We start from the raw sequence: 12,336 nt of genomic DNA, 5'->3' as shown, positions 1-12,336 counted from the left end.
AAGAATCTTGCTTACGTGCAATCGGGCTAGACGCTCTCAACTCCCGTCAGGCCAGGTGGTCGTTGTTTTTCGGACGATTCAATTTTTTCCCTGACGTTCCGACCTGGATCTAAGAACGGCAAGGCGGACGCCTTGTCTCGGATGTTCTCCAAGACGGAGGAGAGTGGGTCCAAGACCGAGACAATTCTCCCCCGGAACTGCGTCGTGGGAGCTGTTAGGTGGAAGATTGAGGAGGAGGTGATGGCGGCTCTTCGGACGCAGCCCGGTCCCGGTAACGGTCCACCCGGTCGGTTGTTTGTGCCTGAGTCGGTTCGTCCTGCGGTCCTCAAATGGTCCCACGCCAGCAAGATGGCTTGTCACCCTGGCGTGGCTCGGACGATGGCGTTTCTTCGCAGACGTTTTTGGTGGCCCGCCATGGCCGAGGATACTCGGGGTTATGTTGCTGCCTGTCCAGTGTGTGCGCAGAATAAGGGTACCAATCGGCCCAGCTCTGGACTACTTCACCCCCTTCCTATTCCCCGGCGACCATGGTCGCATCTGGCCCTGGACTTTGTCACTGGGTTGCCCGCTTCTGAGGGGAACACGGTCGTTCTGACTATCGTGGACAGATTCAGCAAGTTCGCCCACTTTGTGCCAATTGCCAAGCTTCCCTCTGCCTCGGAGACGTCCGAGATCCTGGTTAGGGGAGGTTTTCAGGGTCCACGGGTTGCCCAGTGATATCGTTTCCGACCGTGGCCCTCAGTTTACCTCTGCTGTCTGGAAGTCCTTCTGTTTGGCCATTGGAGCTACAGTCAGTCTCACATCTGGTTTTCACCCCCAATCTAATGGTCAGGCGGAGAGAGCCAACCAGAAGATGGAATCCACGCTACGCTGCCTGGCCTCTTCCAACCCCACCTCCTGGGTCTCTCAGTTGCCTTGGGTTGAGTATGCCCACAATACGCTCCCTACATCTGCCACTGGGATGTCTCCCTTCCAGTGCCTGTATGGCTACCAACCTCCCTTGTTCCCTTCTCAGGAGAAGGAGCTCTCAGTGCCTTCTGTTCAGGCCCATATTCGTGCTGCCACCGGACCTGGCATCGGGCCAGAAAGGCACTCCTTAGAGTTTCGGACCGGTATCAGCTCCAGGCGATCGTCGCCGGATCCCCGCTCCCACCTACACCATCGGAGATAGGGTCTGGTTGGCCACACGGGATCTTCCTTTACGGACTGAGTCTAGGAAGTTGTTACCGAAGTTCATTGGTCCGTTTGTGTTGGAGAAGGTGATCAATCCGGTGGCAGTTCGACTCAAACTCCCGAGGACGCTCAGAGTCCATCCCACCTTTCATGTCTCCTGCCTCAAGCCTGTTTTCCTTAGTCCTCTGTTGCCTCCTCCGCCTCCTCCTCCTCCTCCTCGGATGATCGGAGGTGGTCCTGCCTACACGGTGCGACGCATCATGGATTCCAGACGGCGGGGCCGGGGTTTCCAGTATCTCGTGGACTGGGAGGGGTATGGTCCTGAAGAGAGGAGTTGGATTCCGCGGCGACAGATCCTAGATGCTGACCTCATCCGTGACTTCTACCGCCTCCATCCTGGCGCTCCGGGAGTCCGCCCGGTGGCGTTCTGGCCGGAGGGGGGGTACTGTAACGATCCCGGCAGTCTGAGTCGGGTCCTGTCTGTGGACTAGTTTTTCTGCTCGGGATCTCCAGTTTCCCGAGGGTTCTGGAACGCTCCGGGGAGCTCTCTTGATTTCCGCACCTGCATCCCATCTGCAATCTGCACACCTGGTCCTGATCATCACCCTTCTTAGGCTCTGGCCTAACATCCATTCCCTGCCGGATCGTTAGCCATGAACAGTAGGTTTACCAGAGTATCAGTCTTAGAGCCTCTAGCGGTAGTTTTGTTGTTTTTGCACCTTGTTGGTTTGTTGTTTACTTACCTCCGTTTTGTTCCATCTGCAGTCACTCGTCCGGAGCCTTCATCCAACCTCTGCCTGGTGGTCGGCGGCTGCCGAGCCATGACGGGATCAACCACTGCACCCCCAACAACTAATCAACGCCGCCCGCTCTGTTCCCTGGATTATTCAGCATCACTCTTGAAGTTGTAATAAACACTCACCTTCGTTTCAACTTACCTTGTCCTGGTCTGCTTCTGGGTTCTGGCTTTGTAACTCGTGACACTGACGTTTGGCAACTCAAACCTTCAGCTCCCTCCACAGATTTTCTATGGGATTAAGGTCTGGAGACTGGCTAGGCCACTCCAGGACCTTAATGTGCTTCTTCTTGAGCCACTCCTTTGTTGCCTTGGCCGTGTGTTTTGGGTCATTGTCATGCTGGAATACCCATCCACGACTCATTTTCAATGCCCTGGCTGAGGGAAGGAAGTTCTCACCCAAGATTTGATGCGGAGGAGAACTGGGTGAAAGTGTTGTGGTCAGATGAGACCAAAACTCAACTCGCCGTGTTTGGAGGAGGAGGAATGCTGCCTATGACCCCAAGAACACCATCCCCACCGTCAAACATGGAGGTGGAAACATTATGCTTTGGGGGTGTTTTTCTGCTAAGGGGACAGGACAACTTCACCGCATCAAAGGGACGATGGACGGGGCCATGTACCGTCAAATCTTGGGTGAGAACCTCCTTCCCTCAGCCAGGGCATTGAAAATGGGTCGTGGATGGGTATTCCAGCATTACAATGACCCAAAACACACGGCCAAAGCAACAAAGGAGTGGCTCAAGAAGAAGTACATTAAGGTCCTGGAGTGGCCTAGCCAGTCTCCCGACCTTAATCCCATAGGAAATCTGTGGAGGGAGCTGAAGGTTCGAGTTGCCAAATGTTAGCCTCGAAACCTTAATGACTTGGAGAAGATCTGCAAAGAGGAGTGGGACAAAATCCCTCCTGAGATGTGTGCAAACCTGGTGGCCAACTACAAGAAACGTCTGACCTCTGTGATTGCCAACAAGGGTTTTGCCACCAAGTACTAAGTCATGTTTTGCAGAGGGGTCAAATACTTATTTCCCTCATTAAAATGCAAATCAATTTATAACATTTTTGACATGCGTTTTTCAGGATTTTTGTTGTTGTTATTCTGTCTCTCACTGTTTAAATAAACCTACCATTAAAATTAAAATTATTTCTTTGTCAGTGGGCAAACGTACAAAATCAGCAGGGGATCAAATATTTTTTTCCCTCACGGTATATTACAGGTGTATTTGGATTTCAAAACCACCCAAGCAGTTACATGAACCTGAGACAGAAAGAGGTTACTATTGCAACTGTTTAACTAATCTTATTACGTAATATATCTGTAAAGTTAATTTTCACAAATTGCTAAAAATAAAGGCAGATAAGAAATGGTGTCAGTTACTATTATTGTGTAACTATAGATTAGATTTTCCTTTTGCGATTGTGAAAGTACCTCTGGGCCATTGTGTATACAGCTGAGTAAATGTATTTTTATTGCAAATATAATTTATTTGCCTTACAATATTCTATTTTCGGATTACTGCTTCCTGATAAAGTATCCTTATTTCCACTGAGTATTGTTTACTCTTAGGCAATGCAAACTAGCAATATTCAGACTTGGGGATTGCAGTAATTGTGTCAATTCTAAATTAGTTATTGAACAGGATAATGCTCTGGAGCTATGAAATGGAAACCTATAGGGTAATTTCAGCGGACATGGTACACTGAGTGTGTACACAGTGCTGTTACAGTAATGTGCCTTGAGCAGTATATGCTGTACAATAGTGTGTGTGTAGCCCTGTGGATCTCTATGGCCCTTAATAATCTCATAAAAGGTTGTCAGTAGTTCATGACCTCCCCCATTACTCAATTGCACAAATACCATAGGGATTTATATGGCATATACTTTATAGCCCCTCAGCCATGTAGACCCCTTTCAGTGATTCTGTCTAAAGTGAATCGATAGAGGCAGGTAAACTGGTGTGTGGTAGATTATTAAGGTTATGATGTTTTACTTTGTAGAGATTGACAGGTTAAAGAAGGGTTATAAAATGTGAAGTAATTTGTTAGCGAGCAGGATAACCTTCACTTGGAAAACAACACCCATGTGGGTCGAAACTGAAAATAACCTGTTGTGACTTGGTTTTTTGTTTATTTTAGAATATATATTAAACACAGCATTTTACATTGTAGTCATTTAGTAGATGCTCTTATCCAGAGCGACGTACAGTTAGTGAGTGCATACATATTTTTTTTTCTTTCATACTGGCCCCCTGTGGGAATCAAACCCACAACCCTGGCGTTGCAAACGCCATGCTCTACCAACTGAGCTACACAGGACCATGTATGGCTCAATAATTCCCTTCGTTTTCTCCTACATATTTTGCTGTTTTTGTTGTCTTGTCAAGTACATGTTCAGATTGAATGAATGATGTATTGACTATAGTGGCCCCTCAGTGGACATACTGGGTTAGGAGCTACAATTAATTTGGCTCTATACTCCAGCATTTTGGATTTGAGATTAAATGTTTCATATGAGGCGACAGTACAGAATGTCACCTTTTATTTGAGGGTATTTTCATACATATCTCTTTAACCATTCAGAAATGAAAGGACCTTATGTATCTAGTCCCTCCATTTGAAGAAGTCATAAGTATTTGGACAAATTCAATTATCGTATATTAGCTCCATAGCTCAACCAGTGAGCAATGGACTGCCACTTCTGTCTTACCCTTGGCACTGACGGTTTTCCAAAATGTCTCGTTTTTATTGTGTTGATGATTTCCCACTTATTTTTGTTTAGTGCCAAACATCACTGCTAAATGAGACAACAAATGGCCATGAGAAATAATTTTATTATGCAGATGTATGGTCGACATATCAGTCATTACATTTGTTTTTAGCGAAGAGTACACATATTTCACAGGCATCAGTCACAGAAACCTTTTCAATATTTACATCACAGATGTTTCCAAAGTTCTCCTTGTAGTTGATAATAGAATAGGCCAATGATGTTCATAAACCCTGGCCACCGGTCGGCCATATTGGCACTCCCCAGTAGGAGCAGTCCTCCACAGGAATTAATGGAATTCTACATTATTTTAATTAAATGTTTCAAGGACAAGATTACATGTATTTTAAGTATTTTTTGTTGTTGTAGTGGGGACAGCAACATTAGCAATCTCAAAAAAAGTATACTTTAAGGAAAAATATGTATATATTTTTTCATTTTGTATGCATAAAGGTGTCTGTAATAGAATAAATGTGGCAAAAACAAATGTAGACATTAATAAATGCATTGCTATAGCGTCCAAAATATTTTTTGCAACGTGGGGGAGTGACAAGATGAAGGCACAGTGGCTTCAACACAGCCCACCCTATCAGTCATATAGTGTATAGACTATATAAATCCTTGGAATAGGCATAGGCTATAGTCACAACTAAGAAGTAACATGAGTAACCGGAATCCTGGGACTGTCCCAGGTACCCTCTACACATTTCCCGAAAAAGGTTAATGACAAGACCCGGGAAATTAGCCTACAACATTTTCCCCCAATGTCGCACTAATAAAATTCCACAAACTACACACCATGGAGATTAGCAAAAAATTAAATAGCACATTATCCAAACAGGTTGTCACATGGAAGCCTTTAGCGCAGGTATTTACTTCACACAATGTTGCCATAAATTCAAAGCACACGCATAATTGACACTGCTACCCTCCTTTAGGTTTTCACTCCAACTCCAGTTGTAACTACCCTGATTCTTATCAACTAGCTAATTATTAGAATCAGGTGCGCTAGATTAGGTTTGGTGTGAAAACCAACAGGATGGTAGCTCTTCAGGAACAGGGTCGGAGAGCTCTGCCCTACAGGAAACCCTTACAGTATAGCCTATAAAATAACGTGTGCCTATTTGAGCCGTCAATGTGACTCTCCAGGCAGTCACAAATTTGATAGGCCTATGCACAATTCACTACATAGGCATCTCTGTCACAGTCTGTTAACAATTCAGAGAGGCATAAGTGAAAATTGTACTGTATCTTCTCCTGTCATAGTTGCTGCCCATATGAGAGCTTCGGTTTGTGTGATCAACAAACGGTATGAAAGTAGATATATATATGGATAACAGAGTTGGTCCCTGTTAAGATACCTTGATATTTAAACTATTTATATTTTTAATCTCCCCGTTATTAATGATTTGATATGTTATTTGTATAATCATCAACTCGATTTTGCAAAATATAAGAGATACTCTGTCATTCGTTGAAGGAGGTTATCTAGCAAGCGTAGCAACTTTAGTCAGTTGACAGTTTTTTGACTGCCGTTATATAGTTTGTATGATTCGACAACACTATACTCAAGGTGCGCTCTGTGCGTCCTGAACGCGCTCTGTGTCGAGATATGCACTGAATTAATTGAGGAACATGATAACGCTCGGGATTTATGGAATTTAATTCACAATAGTGTCATTGGCGATCAAATATAGTTCATTACTAAATATAAGTTTCATTTGCTCTGAAATCTTTACATAGTGGTGCATCCAAGCCGACAAGGTGGCACAGCGCCCCTATTATTTGGGGAGAACCCTGGCATAGTGACCATATCTTGGTTTTAAACGCTTTGAATTGGGCAGTTCCAATTTTGCCGTACTTCCCGGACTCAAGGGATACATATGAAGTATTCCCTGTACTGAATTTGGTAGATTTTCGGGGAAATATGAATCCCTAGTCACGACGTTGCAAAGCATCTGTTACAATGGATAGTTGACAGAGGTCGGTGTCTATGACATTCAAAGGTATTACTGTTTGGGTGTCAGCGTGGACAGAGGCTTTTGGAGTTGCAGAAAAGGGACGTATTTGGCAGCTGTTCGCAGGTGAGGAAACCCGCCAGAATAAATCCTTCAACATTTTCCTGAACTCTCTTCGCATGAGACAATATAAAACAGGGTTCAAGCAACTATTGGCATGTGCCAGGCACACGGTCACAGGGAAAACATAGGTGTGAACCATATAGTAAGACTTGTCCCAGTTCACCACATTAAATTTGACCAGGACGCCCCAGAAAGTGATGGCGTGATTTGGCATCCAACACAAAAAGAATGAAAGAACCACAATGGTAACGGATTTAGTGACTCTGTTACTCCGTTTAGGATGGTTGTGGTTCATACTCCTCTGGCGAACGAATCGTAGGAGCATCACATAGCAAATTGATACTATGAGCATGGGGAAAACAAAGGCAATTAGGATTTTTTGTAAGTGATATAAAGCCAGCCAGTGCTGGCCCTCCGGGAACCGCAAAAGGCAGAGCTTCTCCCCAGCGATGTTTGTCATTTTGGAGAATATAGCCGTTGGCGCGGTGGCCACAGTGGCAGAGACCCAGAGTACTGCGCTTACCCATCTCACCGAACAATATCTGTGTCTAGTCCGGTCCTTTAGAGCCGAGGCAACCGACCAGTAGCGCGTGACACTCATAGCAGTGAGAAAGAACACACTCGCGTACATGTTCATAACAGTGACGGAGAGAATGATCTTGCACATCGCGTTCCCAAACGGCCAGCTGAAGTCCAGAGCGGTGTCCACCGCCCAGAAAGGCAGGGTCAGGACAAACTGGAAGTCCGTCATGGCCAGATTAAGAACGAAAAAGTGTATGGTGGACCTTGTTCTCCCTCGTCTCACTTTCATTAAGAAAACGACTAACAAATTCCCTACCAAACCCGCTGCGCAAACCACAGAATACACGATTGATATCATGATTCGAAGCACTGGACTGCCGTCGGCGGTCACATCTATATCCTCCAGGCTGCTGAATCGGTCTGGGTCCGTAGAGGACCGGTTGTAAGAGCTGATGTTATGGTTCCAAGTGTCCGCCATCCTGGGCAAGGCAGGTGCCTTTAGGAGCACCAAGCTAAGTGCCAATTGCATATCCCCTATTTAGTTCCAGACGTAAAATATATTCAAAAACAATTAAAGATACATCGTTGCAAACATGGTATGGTAGCATAAACTTTTCATACGTCCAAAAAAGATACTTGAAAGTCTGCATCTTCTCATGTTATAATGGTCCGTGCCCTCGAACGCACACTGGCTTTTAAATAGCCTACTCTGCCAGTGGAAGCGCCACCCCAAAGGCAACGATTGGTTAACGTACTTATGTAGCTCAATTGGTAGAGCATGGCGCTTGTAACGCAAGGGTAGTGTGTTCTATCCCCGGGGCCACCCATAGGTATAAATGTATGCACACATGACTTAAAGTCGCTTTGGATACAAGCGTCTGCTAAATTGCATATTATTATGATTGACATGGGTATTTCAAGCCTGCTAAAGTAAAAGGAACACTAAACGATACCAAAAACAATTTAGTCCAATCAAGGTAAGCTAAATATGATGTGGTTGTCCATGGATCTGATAGCTGTGTGCAGGGGTGCAACTTTGGTTTTAGAGGTGGGGAACACACAATTATTATACCTTTTTATTTTGGGGGGGAGTAGATCAGCTTTAATATTGCAGATAGATTGTGGCTTCCATCAATGTAATTGTCTGCATCATTTCCAATTCCCCATATATTTTTTAAATGTATTTTCCTTTATTATGTTCCCCTAACCATAACTGGAGTAAACTAATGGACAACAACACTTAGGCTTCTACTTCCAGCTTATACATACTATATACATTTTACGGACACAGTACAGTGGGGAAAAAAAGTATTTAGTCAGCCACCAATTGTGCAAGTTCTCCCACTTAAAAAGATGAGAGAGGCCTGTAATTTTCATCATAGGTACACGTCAACTATGACAGACAAATTGAGAAAAAAAATCCAGAAAATCACATTGTAGGATTTTTAATGAATTTATTTGCAAATTATGGTGGAAAATAAGTATTTGGTCACCTACAAACAAGCAAGATTTCTGGCTCTCACAGACCTGTAACTTCTTCTTTAAGAGGCTCCTCTGTCCTCCACTCGTTACCTGTATTAATGCCACCTGTTTGAACTTGTTATCAGTATAAAAGACACCTGTCCACAACCTCAAACAGTCACACTCCAAACTCCACTATGGCCAAGACCAAAGAGCTGTCAAAGGACACGAGAAACAAAATTGTACACCTGCACCAGGCTGGGAAGACTGAATCTGCAATAGGTAAGCAGCTTGGTTTGAAGAAATCAACTGTGGGAGCAATTATTAGGAAATGGAAGACATACAAGACCACTGATAATCTCCCTCGATCTGGGGCTCCACGCAAGATCTCACCCCTGGGGTCAAAATGATCACAAGAACGGTGAGCAAAAATCCCAGATCTACATGGGGGGACCTAGTGAATGACCTGCAGAGAGCTGGGACCAAAGTTACAAAGCCTACCATCAGTAACACATTACGCCGCCAGGGACTCAAATCCTGCAGTGCCAGACGTGTCCCCCTGCTTAAGCCAGTACATGTCCAGGCCTGTCTGAAGTTTGCTAGAGTGCATTTGGATGATCAAGAAGAGGATTGGGAGAATGTCATATGGTCAGATGAAAACTCAACTCGTCGTGTTTGGAGGACAAAGAATGCTGAGTTGCATCCAAAGAACACCATACCTACTGTGAAGCATGGGGGTGGAAACATCATGCTTTGGGGCTATTTTTCTGCAAAGGGACTAGGACGACTGATCCATGTAAAGGACAGAATGAATGGGGCCATGTATCGTGAGATTTTGAGTGAAAACCTCCTTCCATCAGCAAGGGCATTGAAGATGAAACGTAGCTGGGTCTTTCAGCATGACAATGATCCCAAACACACCGCCCGGGCAACAAAGGAGTGGCTTCGTAAGAAGCATTTCAAGGTCCTGGAGTGGCCTAGCCAGTCTCCAGATCTCAACCCCATAGAAAATCTTTGGAGGGAGTTGAAAGTCTGTGTTGCCCAGCGACAGCCCCAAAACATCACTGCTCTAGAGGAGATCTTCATGGAGGAATGGGCCAAAAAAACAGCAACAGTGTGTGAAAACCTTGTGAAGACTTACAGAAAACGTTTGACCTGTGTCAATGCCAACAAAGGGTATATAACAAAGTCTTGAGAAACTTTTGTTATTGACCAAATACTTATTTTCCACCATAATTTGCAAATAAATTCATTAAAAATCCTACAATGTGATTTTTTGGATTTTTTTTTCTCATTTTGTCTGTCATAGTTGACGTGTACCTATGATGAAAATTACAGGCCTCTCTCATCTTTTTAAGTGGGAGAACTTGCACAATTGGTGGCTGACTAAATACATTTTTTCCCCACTGTATATTTTACAATAGTTATCTTTTGTTTGTTTTAGTCCCTTCCTTCAGCTCCACTCAACCCCTCCCATCTATCTCTTAACACCATCCAGTTTTGATTTCTATTTGCCATATATTTTTCAACTGTGCTGTGATGTTTCACACAAGTTCTGAACCATCTACATATTGTAAATAAAAAATTAACATTTTTTGCTAAGAGGATTATGATATTATTGATCGATTGCCTATGACTTTTAAATCACCCAGCAGTGCTATTTGCAGAGGGGGACATAACTTAGCAGGGGGTCTGGAGGTCCTCCCATTTTGGGGGCATCTAAAGCACATTTCCAGCATTTCTACACAATCTAATTTGACCCATGGCCCTTCTAACTATCTCTATTAAGAACAACAAAAAGTACACAAAAATGCCCACAGTCATCAAGCTAGGTAAGAGATTATTAAATATGTTAAAGTGATTGATAAGACTGAACTAGATCCATGATAATTCAATAATCAATATTGTGTTGCAACTTTAACCAATAGCCTAACAAACTCTTACAAATAAAGTACAAAGACAACTTTTGATTGTCTTTAAGACATCCTCTATATTTCATTTCAGCCAACCCAAGCCGCCTACACGCCCGACTCAAGGGAAAGGCTTGGAAAACAAAAGTTTAATAAAAACACACATACACCTACACTGGGGAGTATTTGATACACTGCCGATTTTGCAGGTTTTCCTACTTACAAAGCATGTAGAGGTCTGTCATTTTTATCATAGGTACACTTCAACTGTGAGAGACAGATTCTAAAACAAAAATCCAGAAAATCACATTGTATGATTTTTAAGTAAATAATTTGCATTTTATTGCATGACATAAGTATTTGATACATCAGAAAAGCAGTACTTAATATTTGGTACAGAAACCTTTGATTGCAATTACAGAGATCATATGTTTCCTGTAGGTCTTGACCAGGTTTGCACACACTGCAGCAGGGATTTCGGCCCACTCCTATAATAATAATAATATAATATGCCATTTAGCAGACGCTTTTATCCAAAGCGACTTACAGTCATGCGTGCATACATTTTTTAAATTTTTTTTTGTGTATGGTTGGTCCCGGGGATCGAACCCACTACCTTGGCGTTACAAGCGCCGTGCTCTACCAGCTGAGCTACAGAGGACCACGCTTACCCATCTCACCGAACAATATCTGTGTCTAGTCCGGTCCTTTAGAGCCGAGGCAACCGACCAGTAGCGCGTGACACTCATATCAGTGAGAAAGAACACACTCGCGTACATGCTCCATACAGACCTTCTCCAGATCCTTTAGGTTTCGGAGCTGTCGCTGGGCAATATGGACTTTCAGCTCCCTCCAAAGATTTTCTATTGGGTTCAGGTCTGGAGACTGGCTAGGCCACTCCAGGACCTTGAGATCCTTCTTACAGAGCCACTCCTTAGTTGCCCTGGCTGTGTGTTTCGGATCATTGTCATGCTGGAAGACCCAGCCACGACCCCATCTTCAATGCTCTTACTGAGGGAAGGAGGTTGTTGGCCAAGATCTCGCGATACATGGCCCCATCCATCCTCCCCTCAATACGGTGCAGTCGTTCTGTCCCCTTTGCAGAAAAGCATCCCCAAAGAATGATGTTCCCACCTCCATGCTTCACGGTTGGGATGGTGTTCTTGGGGTTGTACTCATCCTTCTTCTTCCTCCAAACATGGCGAGTGAAGTTTAGACCAAAAAGCTAAATTTTTTCATCAGATCACATGACCTTCTCCCATTCCTCCTCTGGATCATCCAGGTGGTCATTGGCAAACTTCAGACGGGCCTGGACATGTGCTGGCTTGAGCAGGGGGACCTTGCGTGCGCTGCAGAATTTTAATCCATGACGGCGTAGTGTGTTACCAATGGTTTTCTTTGAGACTGTGGTCCCAGCTCTCTTCAGGTCATTGACCAGGTCCGGCCATGTAGTTCTGGGCTGATCCCTCACCTTCCTCATGATCATTGATGCCCCACAAGGTGAGATCTTGCATGGAGCCCCAGACTGAGGGTGATTGACCGTCATCTTGAACTTCTTCCATTTTCGAATAATTACGCCAACAGTTGTTGCCTTCTCACCAAGCTGCTTGCCTATTGTCCTGTAGCCCA

General features: G+C 44.3%; 1 protein-coding gene across 1 annotated transcript; it reads right to left on the bottom strand.

Moving 5' to 3' along the window:
• Positions 1-5,185: 5,185 nt before the first annotated feature.
• LOC121531392 (relaxin-3 receptor 1-like) lies at positions 5,186-7,984 on the bottom strand. Its single transcript, XM_041836631.2, has one exon. It carries the CDS (start codon positions 7,863-7,865, stop codon positions 6,669-6,671), a length of 1,197 nt encoding a protein of 398 aa, XP_041692565.1. The 5' UTR covers positions 7,866-7,984; the 3' UTR covers positions 5,186-6,668.
• Between the last annotated feature and the right edge of the window lie 4,352 nt (positions 7,985-12,336).

Source organism: Coregonus clupeaformis, chromosome 19, assembly GCF_020615455.1.
Source record: "Coregonus clupeaformis isolate EN_2021a chromosome 19, ASM2061545v1, whole genome shotgun sequence".
Classification (NCBI taxonomy): Eukaryota; Metazoa; Chordata; class Actinopteri; order Salmoniformes; family Salmonidae; genus Coregonus; species Coregonus clupeaformis.
Note: the sequence above shows the minus strand (reverse complement) of the source record. Positions and strands in the feature narration are given on the sequence as shown.